The 20,374-nt window shown below is 40.1% G+C and overlaps 1 protein-coding gene across 3 annotated transcripts in view; it reads left to right on the top strand.

Moving 5' to 3' along the window:
- The window catches only part of FARS2 (phenylalanyl-tRNA synthetase 2, mitochondrial), a 235,153-nt gene extending 218,367 nt beyond the window's left edge, over window positions 1-16,786 (top strand). For all 3 annotated transcript variants that reach the window (XM_031552760.1, XM_010708401.3, XM_010708402.3), the window contains one exon: window positions 16,433-16,786. In XM_031552760.1, coding sequence (XP_031408620.1) covers window positions 16,433-16,501 — 69 coding nt within the window. In that variant the 3' untranslated portion in view covers window positions 16,502-16,786. The remainder of the gene's footprint in view (window positions 1-16,432) is intronic.
- The last annotated feature ends 3,588 nt before the right edge of the window (window positions 16,787-20,374 follow it).

Below are 20,374 nucleotides of genomic sequence, written 5' to 3'. Positions count from 1 at the left end.
TTTTGCTACCTGTTTTTTTTTCAGCCACATCAGCTCCCATGCAGCCACTCAGACAGGGGTGCTGGCTGAGAGCGGTAGGGCAAATCTGAGAAGCAGGGCAGCAGGATTTGGGCAAGCAGACCTGCTGATGAATATGAAACCTCTGTTTTATTGACTCACCCATGTGCTATTGAAATGCTTGCCCAATATTCGGGGAAAAGAAAATAGATACAGGCTCAAGCTTAAAATAATAATAATAATAATAATAATAATAATAATAATAAAATAATTAATTAATAATGAAGATTGTTCCAACATAGAGTAAGAGTGAGCTTTGTAGATGAATGCAGAGACTGATTTGGATTTTTTCATTGCTTTTTCACTCCATTAGTTCCTGTGGAGTTCCTGTGATGTGTTGTTGAGTATATAAAATCAGAACTAGTCTCTCTTGGGATCTGAGAGACCCAGAAGGTAGCTTGTCCCTGCCTGTGCAGGTGTGCTAGCAGTATAAGTAAGCTCTGCTCCATCTTGGAAATGCTTGTAGGTGTTTTGACTGTTGTGTAACTGTTCAAATCCCTTGCAACTTGCCCTTTGTACTGATACTCTGACTCCTCTCGTAGATTTATCCAAGTGAAAAGGGAGATAACATTTCCTCCTATGGATGCTAATGCAAAATCACAATAGCATCAAGTATTATGATGCTGATTAAATCTTGTGGATGAAAAGCACTTGGGCTTGAGGGATCTGTGATATCTGTGCACCTTTATCTGCTTGATGTTCCTCAGCTGATACGATCTTACTGGGTTGTCCAAATTGTCTCTCTGGCTCTTCACTGCAGATAGAGATGACAGTGCAAAAAGATCATGGGTATTGTGGTCTCCATCTTCTGTCTTTTAACAGCCACAGAGTTTCCTCTATCATCTCTTTCATTTTAAGCCGCTGTATTCTCACTGACTCTGCACGTCCAGCACCAGTGTTTGTCCAGCCATTTCTGCAGAGAGAGGTGTCACGAGCTGGGGAGAAGAATTTGTGCATGCATGTGAGTGCAGTGCAGAGACATAGTAGTTGGAGATGGTTCAGAGGGGAACTTGAGTAACAATCTCAGCAGTATCCACGCCTAATGATTTTCATATTCTTTGGTACTGCGTTTCAAAACACAGTGCTACTGCTGTGTTTGAACACTAGCCATCCTGGCTGGATATCACAAGTATTAGGCAAAATAGAAAGCAAGCTGCTGATTTTAAGTGTGGTGACAGCTGTCAAGGTGACTGTTCGGGCAGCTGGCTACCTGCAGATGGACAGTCTCCTCCTCTGTTTGTTACCATGATTCACACAAGGAAGATGTACTAGCAGAGATGATGGAGTTCGAGGTCAAGCCACCAAATTGCTGCATCTTATGTATAATAAATATCAGTGTCTTCCTAAGTAACTCTAAAGTTCATAATGTAAGAGTAACTGAGCTAATTTCAGTCATTTAGCTGGAGCTGCTGCAGTCTGGGTGCAGCAGTCTGCAACCTACAGTGATTTACCTACAAGTAAGGCAGACATGTGGGACTGCGTGTAGGAGTCTGTGTCATGTATAAATATTTCTGCTATGATTTAGACAATTGTGCCAAGAATTTGATCTTATTTTGAGGAGAAAAGAGAGTATACTTCCTAAACACTGTGTAAGAGCCTCCAGTTCAGGGAACAACAGACTGCAGTAGTTTCAAAGTGGTACATGCCCCCATTAAGCCATTCTTCGTTACTGTACAGGCATAAGTCATAAATAGTTTATTTGTTCCCTGGCAACTTCATATTTCATGTAGGAACAAAAGAACACATCTACAGTGGAACCTTTATGAGATCAACATTTAATCTCTGAAAAAGTTTTAGTAAACATCAAGGTTGCTGTGAAACCAGTGGTCTTACCAGTCCAAACAAAATTGCAGAGGTTAGTAAAAGTCTTTGGAGCGATGGCTGTGAATGCATATATGGACTTACATGTGTGTATTCCTGTAGAGGTACATGGGATTGTTTTTGTTTGTAGCAGAGTCATGGCCTCTCATTCCCTTCTGCAAAAGGCAGCATAGGTAAAGGAAAAGACAGCTCTTTCCTTGCATCTATTGTGTATGTGGGAAAGGGGTACAGTAAGTGAATACGGAACAGCAGGAGTGAGAGAGAATGGGGAAACAGAATAGTGTGTACAAATACGAGGAAAACATGGATGATTGCTGAGAGCATTATACAGAGGTTCCACAAGCTGAGATTTCTATTGCATTTCCATGTATTTCTATTCTGAAATTAGCTGATCTGTACTATGTCTTTGCACATGTAATTTCCTCTCTATCTTTCAGTCTCTCTACCTGCAACAACGCATGAAGTTAATCACCTTCTATGTAGGGAGGCCATCATCGTCGAAATAGTTGTCCTCATTGGGGTCTTCATACAAGGACTGGTATCTGGTTGCAGATTCCCTACAGACTTATTGGCAACATTGTTTTTTGGAAGCATGACTTTATCCTTTTCATTCTGAACTGCCTGGACTTCAAAGTGAATGCAGATAGCTGAAAGCAAAGGGTTAAGTTCTTGATATAAAATCAGAAAAGCATGCAAAAGAAAGTTTCAGTTCAACATATCAAAAATATGCAGCATCTTCTCTGACTGTTCCTTAGAGCTTTCCTGAGGCATTTCAGCCCTGAAGCAAAGGGACAGACAGATGAGTGACATTCTCCCTTTGGGTTACTGTCTTAAGGAGTGGTCTTCTCTCTTCTGTTGGTTTTATTTTTCCATTGGCTTTAGTCACTGAAAGATAACTCAGCAGCATGTTGCTTTCCTATCTGCTGTATTTCAGCAATGGCTACAACACTAATGAAAGGGTTGCTGGCCTACAGAGGTTTCATCATTTTCAGGTGATTCCTTTTTCCCTCTCAGTTTGTCTGTCTCTTTCTTCTGTTCCCTCCAGAAGCTTTTCCATGTTTGTTTTATTTCCAGGGGATATAACGCTGGTAAAACAGATCTCTTTTGCCACATACAGCAACCATGATTTGAATTTCCTACTTGCTTGGCTTCCTGAACCAGACTTTTTTCCCCCATGTCCTTTTAGTGCAATGGGATAAGCAAACCTGTGATGTGTATTTGATTGGAGCTGTCTTTGCTAATCAAGTAACTTGCTGCACTTTAAAGACTGTTAAATTTTATGCTACAGAATTGGAGAGTATTGCCACCTAGTTCATCCTCCCACTCCAAAGCAGGATCAGTTCTACTTATAGCATTTCTGACAGACACTTGTATAACCAGTCCTTAAAAATTTCCAGCAGTGAATGACCCCACTGCCTTTCCAAGCAAGTTTACAAGCAGAACACTTCTGCAATTTGAGCCCATTACTTTCTTCTCCTGCCTCCTATAAATGCTGATGAACAGATTATTACCTAGCTGTGTATTTTATGTATTTGAAGGGTGTTTTAATGCTCCTTCTTCTTTATGCTGAGCAATCAGCATTCCCTCAGTCTTTCCTCATAATTCATGTTATCTAGACTCATTCTCATTGCTCCCTGAAGATCTGCCACCAGTTGTCTCACATCTTTCTTGAGGGTACTTCAGCTGAACCAGCATCAGCATTAAGTAGAGTAGAAGGATGTCAATCTGGCTGCCTTCCTGCACTTCATCCCAGAGTGATGTTTGCTTAGGTGAAAGCACAACATCACCGATTCACCTTTAGCTTGTCATTCCTTGTGGTCCTTATGTTGTCTGTGCAGGACTGCTATATACCCAGTTGTTTCCCATTCTTAGTGTGTGCAGCTGGTTGTTCCTGGCAAAATACAGAAGCTTGCACTTGTCCTGGTTGAATTCTGTCCTTCAGCTTTTCCAGTTTGTCAAGATTGTACTAGTCTTGTCCTCAGATGCGCTTGTTGTTTTACCCAGTTTAATGTAATTTGCTGGTTAAACACTGCTTCTGCATCACCTATTCCATTAATGAAGATATTCCATCATACGGAAGCCAAGATGAAGAACCCTACGAGAAGAATCCTTCAGATTTGGTTACAAACTGTGGATGACTGCTTCCAGAAGCAACAAATTATTGTCAGCTACTCCAGCTGTTTCACCTGTTAGTAGCAATCACATAGATCACTGGTTTGCTCATCTGCCTTTATGCAGCTCCCTCCAAGATGAAACAGGTGATGAAGACATATTTTGTAACCTAATCTTATCAACTGGATCTAGTGTTTTTCTTTTTTCCCTTTTCTTTTTTACATTTTCTATATAATTCATTATATAGAATTCATTATATATTTAAATATCTTTCCTGACAATTTTTTGACATCACCTGCAACTTCTTAGAATTTTTCGGTTTTGTGGAATATTCATCCTAGACCATTTTTCTTATCTGGTTAAGCAGACTCTTAAGTTGTGTACACATCCCTACATGTACATCATGTTTGCTACTTGCTGCAATTTATACTTTTATTTATTAATTAGCCTAAAGATTAGGGAAATTATATTGTTTTGGCTGAATTTTCTTGATACCTCCATGTATTCTATTTTTGTCTTTTTTATATCCGTAGAATTACAGAATCATAGAATCCTTAGAGTTGTAAGGGTCTTCTGAAGGTCATCTAGACCAAATCCCCTTCAATGAACAGGGACATGGACAGCTAGATCAAGTTGCCCAGGGCTTGATCCAGCCTCATCTTGAAAGTCTCCAGGGATGGGGCATCAACCACCATATCCTTGATGTGCTTTCAATTGCATTGGTTATCTGCACCAGAGTCTTTCCAGGTATTTGAAATAAAAATAACTGATCTAGATTTCCCCTGTTTTTTTAGGTAGTTTGTTGTTGTTTTTTCATTTTCAGAAATAAGCATTGTGATATTTTCCAAACATTTAGTATCTTACTTACCTTCCAAGTAACCTCAAGGTGACCTCAAAGACAACTGATAACAGCTGTGGGATATCTTCCACTTGTTTCTAAATATCTTACAGCGAAGTTCATCAGGCTTGGGCGATTTAAGAGCATTTGATTTAGCGTAGTTCTCACTGTGTATTCCCCATCCTGGGCTGAAGTCTTATCCCTTCTTTGCTGATATTATTTCCCAGTTGTTAGAGGATCAGTTGGCCTTTTAAGAAGTCTTAGCAAAAATGGTGTTTTGGTCTTTCTAAGGTAATGTATCAATGTCTTCCTTTCTTTAGTAGCAGAGCAATAATTTTATAGTTTTTACTAATGAATCATTTCATTTTGTCCCCTCACCTATTGGTCTTCATGCCCACATTGTGTTTTATCAAGGAATGCTCATATCATCTTCTCGTAGGAGGCATTCACTGTGCAAGCACCGTATCATACTCACATTTCCTTTCTTTTGTCTTTTTACAGAGTAGGCATAATATTAATGATATAGATGCCAAGCATCAGTTGGAACTTTCCAAACTAATGCTCATTTTGACAGCTGTAGAAGTTCTGTCCAGTGCACCTGATTGCTGCATATTGTCATCATTTGGCTGTTTTTAGTACAACTAATGTTCCCCACCATCCTTTTATTCGAAATAACCAGGCAAGCCTCATCTATAAGACAAAGGGTTTTTGTCTTACATGATGGTGAGTGTATTGTCCATGCTGATGGGACCCAGCAAGAGGGTTTGAGTTTTTTTCATTTGTTTTTATTGTTTTGGTGGTGGTTTTTTTTAACCTACTTAACAGTCAGATAGTTTTCTTGTTTGTTAATAGTAGTTCAGTCTGGTGGCCAATAGTCATCCTCACTTTGAGGATTTTTTCTTAGTTGTCTTCCCAAGGCAGCAACTGTCAGAAAAGTAATAAAAACAGGTTTCTTGTGACTGTCTATGTGAAACCAAGCCATCCTCAGGGAAGGAAAGTGGGGAATTTGTGTATCTTCAAAACAAAACCAGCTTGCCAGATTAAGGCTCATAGAATCTGACAATTCTGAAAGAAAAATCATATATGGAGTGGAAGGAAGTAATAAAGAACACTGAACTGTGTGAACAGCTGAAGAATTTGCACTAGTTTTTACAGGTACTGTGTAAGCAAGCCCATTGAGAAACTCCCTGTATTTGCACATGCAGATGTACAGATGTTTTTGAGTTGCCTTCAAGTGCTGCAGATTGCTTTTAATTTGCTGCTTTTACACAAAAAGGACAAGTGATTTCTTTCCACTTCTGCTCTTGATCTTGAAGCCCCTTGTATCCTCCTGTTAACTCTTCTCTTCCATCTTCTCTCTCACCTGTTTTCTCTGTATTTGTTTAGTTTGTCACCTGCCAAACACAGCACATTTGGTTATCCTGTCCATTGTATATGGGATGAATTGCTTTTTTCTGCCATAGCCCATTTTATTTCCAAGGCTGCTATCCAGTTTGTAGAAAAGAAGAGTAACTAAAAGTGTGCATGTGTAGGAAGAGTAACTTGAAAGAAAGGTAAATCAAAGGGCCTGTGCCTGCACTCATTCATGTCCCTCCTCTGTCACTGATTTGCTGTGTGACTTTGGAAAAATCATACAGGTTCTCAATCTGTGTCCAGAGCCATGTCCCTCTTTACCTTGCCTCTAATTAAATTTAAAAGAAACTTAAGCACCTAACTCCTGGATGTGGTAAGGACAAACCCACTAATCTCAGTGACGAGAGCTACACAAGTACCTGAACCGACATTCAGTCCTTACCATGCAGTTGTCTGCCACCTAAATTTGTAGACCATGATTTCTGCTAGCGCTCGATAGAGATGCTGTCACTCCTATCCATCTTCATTTCTTAGGAGAATAAATTGTTTTAAATTCTCATATAAATTCCCTTTTTTCTCGATTATGAAATATGTTTTAATTTGACAGCAGTGTTATTTTTAGTAATACTTTTTGTAGCCTTTAGTGTTAACATGTAGTTGGGGGAAAAAACTGCTAAATATTTATATTTCTCTTCTTTGATCTTTCACTCAGAGGAACTGAAAAGGTATCACACTTAACATTTTTACTATAAATATTTTAGGTAGCATTTGAAAGAGTCCACATTCACCTCTCACGTTGGTTTTGTTCAAATTATTGAGATAAGTTGTCACTCTTAAGTGCTTCCAGATGGCATTTTGGTTGCCAGTGGTTGGAAACTTTTCAGTGATGCTGTTGTGAGTAATGACCAGTGATGGAACTAATACTGCTTCTTGGCAGACGCAGGACCAGATCCTCTTACTTTATTTTACCGTGTCTCAGGGGAATGTAAATATATCTTTTCACGAGAAGCACAACAATTCTGCAAAAATGTTTTCTAAAGTTTTTTTTTTGCAAGCAAGTTGTGTCCCTGACCTGCTTCACTACCAGCCAGTTGCCTTGGAAGGCAGTGCACTATATTTTCTAAGTCATTAACTTCTTCCAGATCTACAGAGCCTATTGTTGCCAAAGCTGCTTTATTCTCTCTTTAAATCATTTGTGAAGGAGGCCAACAGAAATGTGAAAAAAGTGTCAAAGCCAGCAGTGACAGAAAATACGTTGATTTGTTGTGTTTTATTCACTGAAAAATGTAAATTTTTTTGTGAGAATTTGGTATTATTTGCTGGCTAGCAGTCAGAACACTTTAACTGCCAGTGCTGCAAGGACTTTCAGTGTTGTATGCAGAATGTATGCTTCTGTTCTCCTCAGTATGCTCTCATTCTTCATCAACTATGTCAACCAAATTTCTTTTATAGAAAAGGGTATAATTCATGATGGGAATTTTTAGCCTTGGCCTCTCATGGGAAATGTAGTTTTGCTGTGGCTTCTGAACTACACAGAGAGAAAAGGCAAGGCAGCAATTCCTATGAGGCACAGTATCCAAATCAAGTTACTTTGTTCTTTTGGTTGCTGGGTTGGCAAATGTTTAAGCCTCTATTAATCAAATTTTAAACAAAACCAACAAAAAGTATTGCCCTTTGCATTTTGTTTCAGTGAAAACCCGATTAGAGATTGAAAAGCATTTGTCACTGAACCTTTACAATTAAACCCAGGTAAAGCAAAGATAAATAAAACTCTGTGCTGTATACACAACAGGTGTTATGTCTTGTGCGATGCTGAGACTATCACTTTTTCTTTCATGCTTTCAGCATCCAATTATTTTTCTATGTTTAGCACATAATTAAATGTCCCAAATATTTTACCTTCTCTTGTTTTTCACTGCAATGAGTAGCAATTGTTTCACTGAATCGTTATGTTTGCATTTGTATCAGAATGTTTGCTTTTTCCTATCATTATTCCACTTGTATAGTTCTTGTATAGTGGTAACCATGAAGAAGTTTGTTTGTTTTTTAACCATATTCTGAGCCACATCAGCTTGCACACATTCTGATCTTTATGTGGATGCCCACTGCAGGGCTTCCTTTTGTTCCTGAGAGCTTCAGCCTTGGTAAGTTGAGAGACTCATTCCATTAAAAGTGCATGAAGTTGCTTCTCTCTGGCATGGTGAGTGCTCCAAGGTTACTGTGCTGTCAGCAACTCTTGAAGATACTCAGACTGTAGCCTACCTCCCTGGATTTAGAGCAGGATTTTGAACTGTCTCCCTAGATGGAGTGGTGAACCCTTAGAAACTGAAGAGGCCTCATGTGATTGGAGAGAGCAAAGTTTGTCTTATGAAAAGGGACATCTCTGACAGTTTCATATTTAAATCTCTATGGAATCAACTCCTTAATACCTGTGCTTGATATATGGTTTTCCCAAAGAGAGGGAGATTGGAGAGGGACAAGCAGTTTGCACCAGTGCTGGAATCTATCCTGGTTTCATACCAAACTGGTTTCATACCTAATGTACAACCACTGAGCATTACTTTCTTCAAGCAATCAATGAGCTGTATTAGAAAGAAAACTAATAAAAAGCCTAACCACAGTCCTGAAGCCTATGGCTTTGCGATATTTTTCTGGCTTTCCATGGCAGCAAAATTTTGTGTCACCAGTTATCATGTTAACCTATGGAGACTTTGGATATTCTTTTGGTATAATGGAGAATGACATTGTTCTTCCTATACTTCACAGCTATGATGTTTCATTGTTCCTTGAATGAGATTCTGTTTCTTTTGGTGCTTTGAGGCTTTAGAGCTCTTTAATGGGAAGTGCTTGGATCTGAGGTGGGTTGACTGTGTTGTATTACTGACACACCTGTAACAGTGGACCAGGGAAATATCCTTTCAGGTTTTATTGTGTAACTTGTTCTGTTTGCAAGATTCCCTTGTGCTGGGAGCTGTGTGAGGGAAGAGCCTCACACCACCCTCATGTTGGTTCTTCTTTTGCTGGCATTCATCAACAAACTAAGATGGTGTGTTGAAATGAAAAAAAGTAGATAGGGACCAAAATGCTGGGCGAAACGATAAATAATTGAATAGTTTCACTGAGCTTTTATTGAATGCATCTAATAGTAAGAGACTTCCTATTTTGGATGATACTTGTGAAACATTCTTTCATTATATAACTGGGTTTAGGTTCATGAAAGGCAGGTCATGCTTGACCTATTTGATATTTTATGACCATGTGGCTTGCCTTGTGGATGAGGGAAAGGCAGTGAATGTAATCTACCTAGACTTCAGTAAAGACTTCAGTAAAGTCTTTGACTCTTTCCCACTTTCTATTTGTCCCTTCTCAGAGAAGCTGGCAGCCCATGGCTTGGACATGTGTACTTTTCTCTGGGTAAAAGACTGGCTGGAGGGTCAGGTCCAGATAATGGTGGTGAATGGAGTTAAATCCAGCTGGCAAACAGTCACCAGTGGTGTTTCCCAGGGGTAAATATAGGGACAAACTCTGATATTTTTATTGATGATCTGGATGAGGGGATTGAATGCACCCTCAGTAAGTTTGCAGATTACACTGATTTGGGAGTAGTGTTGATCTGCATGAAGGTAGGAAGTTCCTGCAGAGGGGTTTGGATAGGCTGGATCACTGGGCTGAGGCCAATTGTATGAGCTTTAACAAAACCAAGTGCTGAGTTGTGCGCTTTGGACACAACAAGCCTATGTGTTGGGCTTGGGGCAGAGTGGCTTGGGGCAGAGTGGCTGGAAAACAGTGCAGAGGAAAAGTATTTGGGAGTGTTAGTTGACATCTGGCTGAACACAAGCCAACAGTGTGCCCAGGTGGTCAAGAAGGCCAGTGGCATCCTGTCTTGTGTCAGAAATAACGTAGCCAGCAGAAGCAGGGAGGCAATTGTTTCCCTGTGCTTAGCTCTGCTGAGGCCACACCACAAGTACTGCATTCAGTATTGGGCCCCTCACTATAGGAAAGACATCAAGGCCCTAATGAGGAGTGGCTGAGGGAACTGGGATTGTTTAGTCTGGAGAAGAGGAAGCTCAGAGGAGACCTTATTGCCCTCTATGAATACCTAAAAGGTGAGAGTCAGCCTCTTCTCCAAGATAACTTGTTATAGGGCAAGAGGTAATGGCCTCAAGTTGCACCAGGCAAGGTTTAGGTTGGATATTAGGAAAAATTTATCACAGGAAGAGAGGTGAAGCACTGGCACAGGCTGCCCATGGAGGTGGTGGCGTCACCATCCGTGGAGGTGTTCAAGAGCCATGTGGATATGGGACTGGGCAGCATGGTTAGTGGGCATGGTGGTGATGGGTTGACAGTTGGACTAGATATCTTAGTTGTCTTTTCCAACCTTAATGATTCTATGATCTCTGATTTCTTCTGACATGTAAGAAATTAGGTGACAGATTTAGGTAGGAAAGGAAAGTCATTATATATACCAAGTGTTCAGATACTTGAAAATTGTTTAAATCCTATTTATGGATACATAAGAGCATCTCAGAGACTTAGAAGGTGAACAAGTTTCAGTGCTTGCATTTTTTGTCTAGCTTTCATTAACTTAACTAGCAGATGTCGTTTATGTGCTTTGCCACCACATCCCATTCAGTTCTTTTTTTTCGCAATAACCTTATTAACAGAATTTTTACTTTTTTTTTTTCCCCTAAGAATAAGAGATGAGCTTAAAAATGAATTAATATTAAAGAAAAGAAGAGAGAAAAAGACAAGCAGGTTCAAGGTTCCGTATTCAGGTACAGATTTCACCATGTCCAAATAGAAGATAGCAAAAAGTCCATTATGGTCTCAAGTTTTTGAAATATAATAGCTATCATTTTTAGTCCCATTCTTTCTCAATGAACACATCTCTTTTACAATCAAAACCACAAAGAAAATAACAGCCAACACAGTGGTCAAGTAATGTTGACAATCTCAGAATGATTATGTTGAGCTGAACTGTCTTTGAAACTGAACCATGCTTCTGCCAGGTATCAGCTGTTCAACAGAAATGACCATTCCCTGCTTTCTGTGGGTTTAAAACAATTCTTTCTTCTGGAGGTAATCTAGTGCCTTTCCCTAGCATGAAAATCAGTTTAAACAAAAACATGTCCATTTAAAAAAATATGCTCTTAAAAACAATACACTCTTCCAGAGAAATGGAGTATTAGCATTTGAAAGGACAGATGAGAATGCATCTCTGGGAAAGGCCTTTGTTCAGAGAATTACAGCTATATTCTACATGCATATCACCATGGTAATTGAATTGTTTGGCCTTGACAGTAAGGTATATAGCACAAGCCTTTTGCCATTTTCCATGATGTGGTTCCTAGCAAAGAGTGCAATTTGTCAATTTAAAATTTATAGTATGACATTTAGCAGTTGTGCTTACTATAATAGTGGTGGATGTGGTCTGAAAGCGTGAAACAAAAAGGAAGAGGTAATTGCATCTTCTGTGTGCTGTTGGATGCTGAAGTTTTTGGTGTCTTTTTAACACAGGAAAGTGGAGAAGCAAGCTTCAAGTGAATTGGAGAGAGAAGCTTTGGCTGGATAGATTCCTTAAAGAGAGGTTATAGCTCTTAAATGTGTTTCTGCAGGAACTCTACTAGTTGTGGAGGCCTTCCTTCCCATAGATTTCAGACAACAAATGTAGGTGGCTATATCTGAACTATGTATCCAAAGTGGTCTCACTCATTAGCCACGTTGCAAACTAAATGGGACCACAGACAGATACAGCTTCTATTGGCTTTCCTTAAAGTAGTTTTCTGGGATGTTGGTAAGGATTTTTGTGGTGTCACCAGCACTAAGGGTTCAACATCATATTTGTAGGCTGGAGTGTTCAGTTTTACCTGCCGTAAACGTAAGGTGTTTTTCTGGTTCCAAAGAAAGTCAGACTCCATGTCTGGGGAAGTATAAGTTGAGAATACCTATCTACATGTTTGGCATTTCTGCAGTTAAATAATTTCCACGTGAGCCATTCTAGAATTGTTTGAGCCAGAAGGCAAAGTCAAAGCTGTGCTCTCTGCATGGCTCCAGCAACTATGATTATGTTAATAAGAGAGAGTACTTTCATTTCATCCCTCATAGGACAATCCTTCACAAACAAGTCTTTCTTTGGAATATAGGATGCAAATTGCTGTTGCAGATTCAGGAGAGCCTCCAAGAACCTCATTCACACAACTCAGTTAGTATAGAGAGAAGAATCTTAATATTTGTGTTATCATGTGTATAGGAAGAGGTACAATACAGAAGTGGTGGTGAGTAGTACTGCTTAGTGCATTGCTTTGCTTACAAAAGAGATTTCTTGTTTTCACCCCTAGATGCTGTGGGAGATTGTCATCTCTGCTCTTCTATTCCTCAAAGCAAATCCAGCTTTCTAGAAAAATGTCTGATTCTCCTGTGTCCTCACCCACGTAAGAGCAGGGCTAGCCTCCATGCAGAAGTCTCTGTGCCTTAAGACAGAAAGTAGAACACAGTTAAAAGTGCTTGTTTTTTTTTTTTCCTCCAGCTCACTGCTGCCCTTTAAAGCTCCTTCTACAAAAGCATGGTGGGGAATTCTTGTTACAGTACTGCACATCAGTAAGACAAACCCAACACCTGACATTTATTCCTTAAGTAATGTTTTGGTTACCAAAAGACCTGGTGTCTTCCTTTTATCTAACCACAGAGGCAGCTTCCCCAGTGGCTGCAGATCCAGTTGTGTGGCTGTTGGTAGCTTCTGGGATCAGCTGTATAGACAATTTGTATCGAAAGCATCCATCAGTGGATTTCTATGCTGAGAAGCTAACACATAGGTATTGTTTTTTATTGCCTTTCATTCTAGCCCTAGTTCCAGTGTCAGCTCACTTTCATGATCATTTTACTGGACGAGTGGGAGACCGAGGTTCCTTAATTTCTAGCTGTGCAAAGATACCAGGCTGAAATAGCAAAGCATAGACACTGACCTTCAGGATGGCCTCATGCAGGGCATCTGACCAGGCAGCGAGCATTTCTCTAGCACGTGGATGTGGCTTCATGCCAATTCCTTAAAATCATGAGGCAAAACAGTTTCCTCCAAAAAATACATAAGACATTGTTTCACTTCAGTGTTTTTTCACTGACTGTGTTCTTGTTTCCTCCTGCGGCCTCAGAATACATCCCTATCTTCTTTTTCCCTTGGAGCAGTGCTTCACTATATTCACTGCGTTTCATTACCTGAGAGCCGCAGGCTGGCGCAGAGGAGACTTGTGACATTGAGATCAGCTAAAGCCTAATGGGAGAGAAGGAGTCCACGTGACTGCAACCTGCAGCTTAGGTAAACAAAGCCTCATGCACTCAAGCTCCTATTTTTATTTCATTTTTTTTATATTACTATTATTTTTGTATATTTTTTTACCTGATGAAGCTGCTGTTCTTGGTTTTAGCCTCAGTTTTTCTGTTGGTCAGGGTAGAGAGCTGCTGCTTCTCTATCTATATTCTGCAGAATGACATGCAGGAGAGAGTTCATTATGCAGCAGCAGAACTATCTTTACAATAGGCTGTGACTGTGCGTCCTCACAGAACATGCAAACATACAAAGCAAGAAAGAAAATCAGCAAATGTATTATTTACTGACAATAATTGTTTCCAGTCGCAGCTGATGATAGCGATTAATCACATTGTCTTAGTATTTTATTTGGGGATAGGGTAGGTATTAAGGGGAAAAGACCATGAAGTACTCTTCCTCATCTGCCTTGAAAAGTTAGCTGGAGTGCCCTGAAAGCAATACTTCAGTTTTCTGAAACGTAAAATTTTGTCTTTTTTTGAGATAATAATGATTATTATATAATAACAGTTATACTTCTAATTAGTAATAAATATGCAAATAATCCTAGCTAAAAGAAGAATGTAACATTCCAACCACATGAGTGATGTGTAGCCAGCCATGTGTGTCAGTATTTATGTCGTTGCTCAACTATAATTACATTTACATTAATTACATTTAATGCAATCCCTGTTTTATCTCCCATACCAATGCTTAACTGCAGTTGCAGCTGTCTGAACTGCAGTCCAGTGCTACTCTCTGAGACATCTGGCCTTTCCTAATTCAGATGCTTCCTAAAGATGCTGTTTTCCTGAACTCCCACAGGAAACTAATGCATCATATTGTGACCTATTTAATTTGCCCATTAAAGAACTGCTCACTAGGGTGGAGAGAGGGAAGTACATGAACACACAGGACATGAGAAATTGTTACCTTCAGTTAACCATGACCAGTGAAGGAATTATGCTGTAGCTACCCCTACCGCTGCTTAACTATGTTAAACAAACATGTGCTTACTTCACATTAAATGTTAGCAATAGCTTTCCTTTCTGCAATATATTCCCAGTATATAGTAGAGTTTCAGGATCAGGCATATGTCTGTACAGCTGCTGAAGAGATTTTCAGCCAGAGCAATTTGGAAATGTTTTTGTCCAGGTGGATTGTTATGCCATTAAAAGTCAAAGTGTTACAAGCTGTAATGGTACTTAGTAGTCTTTTTTTGAAAATTGTTTCTGTTGAGCCCCAATTAGTTATCCTTTCCTCTTAATCAAATTTCTCTGTGTAGCATCTGTCCTAACCCTTCTTATTCCATTTCCTTGTTTCCCCTAGTTCTCTCCTCCCATCTGCTTTGCAGTGGTGGAGCAGAGCAGAGCAACACCTTCTCTGCAGTTATACTTCCCTCTTTTCTCTTGAAAATCACTTTTCTACATTTATCCTGCACCCTGGGGAAGCTCTTGGCTGTTTTTTAGCAGTTAACTGCAATCAGCTAGCACCTTATGAAACATAGTGTGCCATTTCTTATACTAGTCAGATTTCACTTGCTTTGTCTTCAAAGAAAAATGGAGGAATGCTTTAATCTTTGTTTTTGTTTTTAAACTGCCAGTGGGAGTTGGGCAAGCTTCCCACCAAAGTTGGGTGGGACAAAGTTGGTATAGCTGTTCTGAGGTTGAAAACTGCCTGTGTCCATTTCTGATATTGAAATGAGTATCTTAAGAGTTATCCTGGTGTATGTGCACGTATAGCCTTATGGTTTTAATCACAAAGTCATAATAAACATGGTATCTGACATTCAGCAGTTTTCAGAAGAAAGATGACCTGAAGCTTGATGTGCCATGTAAATTCAGTAATATATGCACTGCAGTTGTAGAGATTCCCCTTTCTTGCAATAGCTCTGTACTTTAGCCTGGTTTTGATGGAGAACAAGACATGGATCGCATTCTTTTTTGTAAAGATTTTTTTTGCTCTCTTACTCAACTTATTGTTTTGCTCCTAGTTTTGCATTGACTTGCCTTTGCTTAACTCAGCAACCGTTAAATATTCTTTTTATTCTTTTTCTTTCTATTCTTCATATAATCATAGAATCATTAAGGTTGGAAAAGACCACTAAGATCACCTTGTCTAACTGTTAACCCACTATGCCCACTAATCATGTCTCTTTCCCATGGTCGCTTTTGTCTTTTTCCTTCCACAGCAAAGGGTAAGAAATTCTGACATTTGCTCCTGCTATCATGTCATGCTGTGTTCTTCTGAGTTTGCTGGGCTGTCCCTGCTTTCCACAGGGTTGATGGGTGAGGATGGCAGTTCCCTTTGTGGCCACTTTCACAAGCAAGCCATCCCAAGCAGCTCTGTGAGGACTGGGACCTCTGCCTCATCTCACAGCAACTGCTGGGAGACCAGTTTCTTCCCATCATGGTACACGGGAAGGGTACATATGTCAATTTGACTTTGGAGATGGAGGACAACGTCCCGTGTCACCTCAGTTGAAAAATGAATGTTGCTTTTGTGGCTGTGTTGAGACTCTTCCTCCATGCTGGAGCATTCTCCATGCTGACGCATTTCAGGCGTGAGGCCTGAAATGCGTCACATTATCTAACAGCGCTGCTTCCCAGCATGTGGAATTTGAGTGGTGTTTTCCAAACATCTGTCACCAGCCCCACCAGTCTGAGGGGGCTATGCGTGCTCCTTGGAGACAGCACCAAAACTAGAGACCTGCAGCAAAACTGAGTGGATGTATAAGGTGGACTTCAGCAAAGTCTTCTGCCACAAAATTAAAATTCAGCTCAGTCCTGCCTCTCCAGACTGTGTACTTTAGCATTAAGATGATTTTCAAGCAACAGGAACAAAATTAGGCAGCAAATAAAAAATGGTCCAGAGGGTAAGTGTTTGGCCTCAAGTATTTGCATTTGTAGGCACGTGTATTTATGAGTCTTCTTTTGGTTTGTGTTTTGTAGGACAAAGAAGGTCAGCCATTGCTACCGTATCATTTACCGTCACCCGGAGAGGACTTTAACACAGAATGAGGTGCATCGTATCCATCAAGCTATTGAAGAATCAGCAGTTCGAGAACTTGGGGTTGAGGGCAGGTTCTAGCATTGCTGGTCTGATGCCCTAATGAAAGTTGTTTTCTCATTTTTTTTCCCTTTTTTCTTGTTTTTTCTTTTTTTTTCTTTTTTCTTTTCTTTTTTTTTTTTGGAATGTGGGATACAAGTGAAGAGAAATTCTGTGACTGAACCTAGCGTATGAAACAAATGATAAGTGGGCGATGGTGAAATTACCAGATAATAAACATTTCTATTAAGAAATAATTGACAAAACATAGGCGTTTTATTTTAAGAAAGTGGGGAGCAGCAGTAATGTGAGATTTCCCTCTTGTTACAACAAGAAATACACTGCCTAGTGTTTTCTGTGTTGTTAATTGGTCCCTGGGTTCCATTAAATTCCAGTAAATGCTTGACATTATTTCTGTGTTGACAGGATCTTCTGTCCATGTAACGAGTGAAGCAGAACAGAGACAATTTTGTTCTTCTACCTCTCCCTCTCTTTTAGTAAGAAATGGCAGGTTTTCCTTCATGAAACCTTCCAAGAGGCAAACCTTGTGAAGTTTGGCTCTTGTACAGTCAGAGTCCTTGGGCACCGCTTTCATTTGCTACCCAGAAAAAGCCAGACAGTCTCTAGGACTGGACTTTGGCTGCCTTAAAATGCTGGGCCATTGGTGAGTCTTTCTTGTTGGACATTCCTGCTACCACAGACGTTAAGGGAGCCACATGCTGAGGCTCTCAGAGATGTGTGCTTTCCCCAAGTGAGGAGATCTCTTATCTCAGTTTTCCTGACACAGGGACCACTGCAGTATGCATCTGTTCCCTGTCATCATCAGAGCAGTGATATCACATGGGGCAGGAGAGAGCTCTTCCTTACAGTGCCCTGAAGTGCACCTGCCTTAATCTCTCACACTAGCTTACTTTCTAGCAGCTGCTCAGAAATTTGGCTGTTCGGGATTGAAAACTAACTAAAATGGGATCTCCTATTTCAGACACTAGTCAATTTATGAGATGCTCAGCTTTTTCAGGTTACAATAACTAAGTCCTGGCAGTAATGATGTTAGGTCCTACAGAGGTGTTCAATTGGTCTGATAATTACTTGATGAACCATTGCACATGCTGATATTGAATAAGGGATCTGTTTTTCCTTTTAATGGTATTTCATACAGTCTTGCAGGTCACATCTGGTTGCTGTGTCGGGAACATTCCCTCCTTCAGGGAAGAAAGCAGTAAAAGCTCTGCAATAAACAGCATCTAACACTGATTTATATCTTATCAAGAAACATCTGTGCAGCAGGCTTGTATTCAACCGTAAGAAGCCAGTTACTATTGCAGATGTGACAGAAGCAGAAAGCTTATTTTAATTTCATTACTCAACATATTTAGCTGTGTAAACAAATCCTAATCTAAATTGCTGTTGTGTCATCCAAATAACTTGATTATGAAAACAATATGCTAGGCTTTCTGCAAGGCAACAGAATGGATGCCATTTATGCAACATATGAACCTACTTGGTTATTTTTAAGTAAGATCTACAAAGATCACTAAATACAGTCTAGCCCATTTGATCTTGCTCTGTCTCCTTCATCCTTCATCTTTTTGGATTCTCACTGAGAATCACTGAAGAGGAGCGTTGCACTGTGCAGTCACTGGTCCAAGATAAGGCCTGAACCACACTACCACATTGGGCAGCAAACTATGTGGATAGTAATTGATGATATTGCATATGACAAGTGTACTAAAATCTGCCTGCTATAGCAAGGATAATCATCTCTTGGGCAAACAAGATACTGTCTAAGGTGGAGTAGATTGCAAGATTCTCCTTTGTATGTATTGATTGATGAAGTCCATTTTCTGCTCCCCGTATCCTTCGTTCCCTTGTTCTGATTGGATAGTTTTGGGGGCATAGGAATGTGGAGAAAGCAAGGAGGAGAAAAATGGACAGTGAACCTTCCTCACTGTTGCAGAATGGACACCACTGCAGCAGAGCTATCCGTGAGGTTGACCTGAAACCATGGGATCATCTTCTGCAAGTAGTGTTTAAATAGCAGCAACTTTCGGACCATTAAGATTAAAAAAACAGCAACAACAAACAGCTTTTTCAGGAGCAAGCTCAATTTAATTATATGAAGGATTCTAAGGTCTATAAAATCAGATGGGCTGGCTGTGAGCATAATAGGAATATTTGAGTATGTTTGGATTAGGAAAGCTTTTGTCGTATATATTCTAGGATTAATCTAATCTAAAAGCCTGTTTTTTCAGCAGATATTCATCACTACTAGCAAAGCAGACTTCAGGTTAGAAGGCATCAGTGTTGCATTCTTCTGCTGCTGTATCTTGGAAAATGTGACTTTTCCTTCATTTCCTGTCCTTAGTTTTATTGGGGAAATTTGCTGTGGGCACTAGTGGACTCTAAAGTGAATGATTTGAAACCAAATGGCCCCTTGTGGACACCAACAGAGAGCCCATGGGAATCTGAACATGTAATGACCATGATTTATTTTACCGCTGATCAGAGATAGATGATGCTGCCAGTATGTCAGTGACTGGTCAGACCTCTGGTGGGATTATAGAAGCCTGACTGAGGAAGACCCTTGGCACAGTCCCTGACCAGCTCTTTAAAAGAAAGGCCTACCCTGACCTGTCTCTGACTTTTCTTAAGACATGAAGCATGAAGGCATGTAAACTAGTATGAAGGCCAGGAACAATGTAGGTGCCAGGGTAGTTCTCCTGCTTGTCTCTGCTTCCCTACAGTCTACCTCATGAAAATCTGTTAATCTTTCACAGACCAGCATTGCAAACAACTGTTGTAACTGGACAAGCTACACGTCTAGTAAAGGTGGACAGGTTCCTAAATATCAAAACAATACCATGCCATTAAGAGGAGCAGCATTTGAGCAAGTAGTGTGCGTGCATAGTGTGACTAGCATAGTGGAAGGCACATTGCCCTGCTGCTTGTTTTTATCAACTCTCTGCATTTGGTTTTGTGTGCTGCTGGATTTTATTTCAGCAGCCTTTAATAAAAGAGAAAAAAAAATCAATTCTAGCAAAAGAAGCAACGTGTCCCCAGGAAAACTGGCTGGGGAGTTCTTTGACTGAACGGTATGTACTGTTTAAATGTTCTGGGTGCTGATTTTGTTCATAGTCACCATAAGTTTTCAAGTTACCTGTGATTTCTAGAAGGCTTAAGATTTTGCTTTAGTCCCCAGTTTGGGATATTCCTAGTAAACTGGCTGCAGATTTACAGTGCAGTGACACTTATTTGTTTTTGATGTTCTTGTTAAAGGTGCTGCAATGGAGAAGTGTTGTGAGCAAGATAGCCAGTAAATTGCTGGCTATCCCTTGAGACTTCAGTGACCTCTGCCACCAGTAAACTAGTATTGCCAGACATGGTCGAACAGCTGCACTAATTTGAAAGCAGCTTTTTTTTCCTGAAGATCCAGAGTAGATGTGTAAAAATGTAATGGTGATATTTTGCCCTCCATTTAGAGCATCACTTCTGTCCCTTGTGGAGATTGGTGGCCATACTTTAGCACTGAATTTATCAGCTTTTTACTGAGTGCAGATGTGCTGATTATTGCAAGCACTGACAAACTGTGCTCAGCCTTATTGTAAGTTCACACAAGGTTTAGCTTTTTGTTTTAAGGTAAATACTCATGGCCAAGCCAGGACTCTGGTGGTCCAACAAAGCAAACGCAGGGAGTCTCACCCCAAAAAGCAAGATTTAGTCAGATGTGTTCAGTTCATGTTTGAGTAAAGCTGAAGAGCCCTGTCTCCACTGTTGGGTAAACTGAAGCTTGGCCAGTGCTCCTTAGTGCCACAGTTAGAAAGCATTCTGTGCTGTTTCCCCTCAGC

This window comes from Meleagris gallopavo, chromosome 3, assembly GCF_000146605.3.
Source record: "Meleagris gallopavo isolate NT-WF06-2002-E0010 breed Aviagen turkey brand Nicholas breeding stock chromosome 3, Turkey_5.1, whole genome shotgun sequence".
NCBI classification, from domain to species: Eukaryota; Metazoa; Chordata; class Aves; order Galliformes; family Phasianidae; genus Meleagris; species Meleagris gallopavo.
Note: the sequence above shows the minus strand (reverse complement) of the source record. Positions and strands in the feature narration are given on the sequence as shown.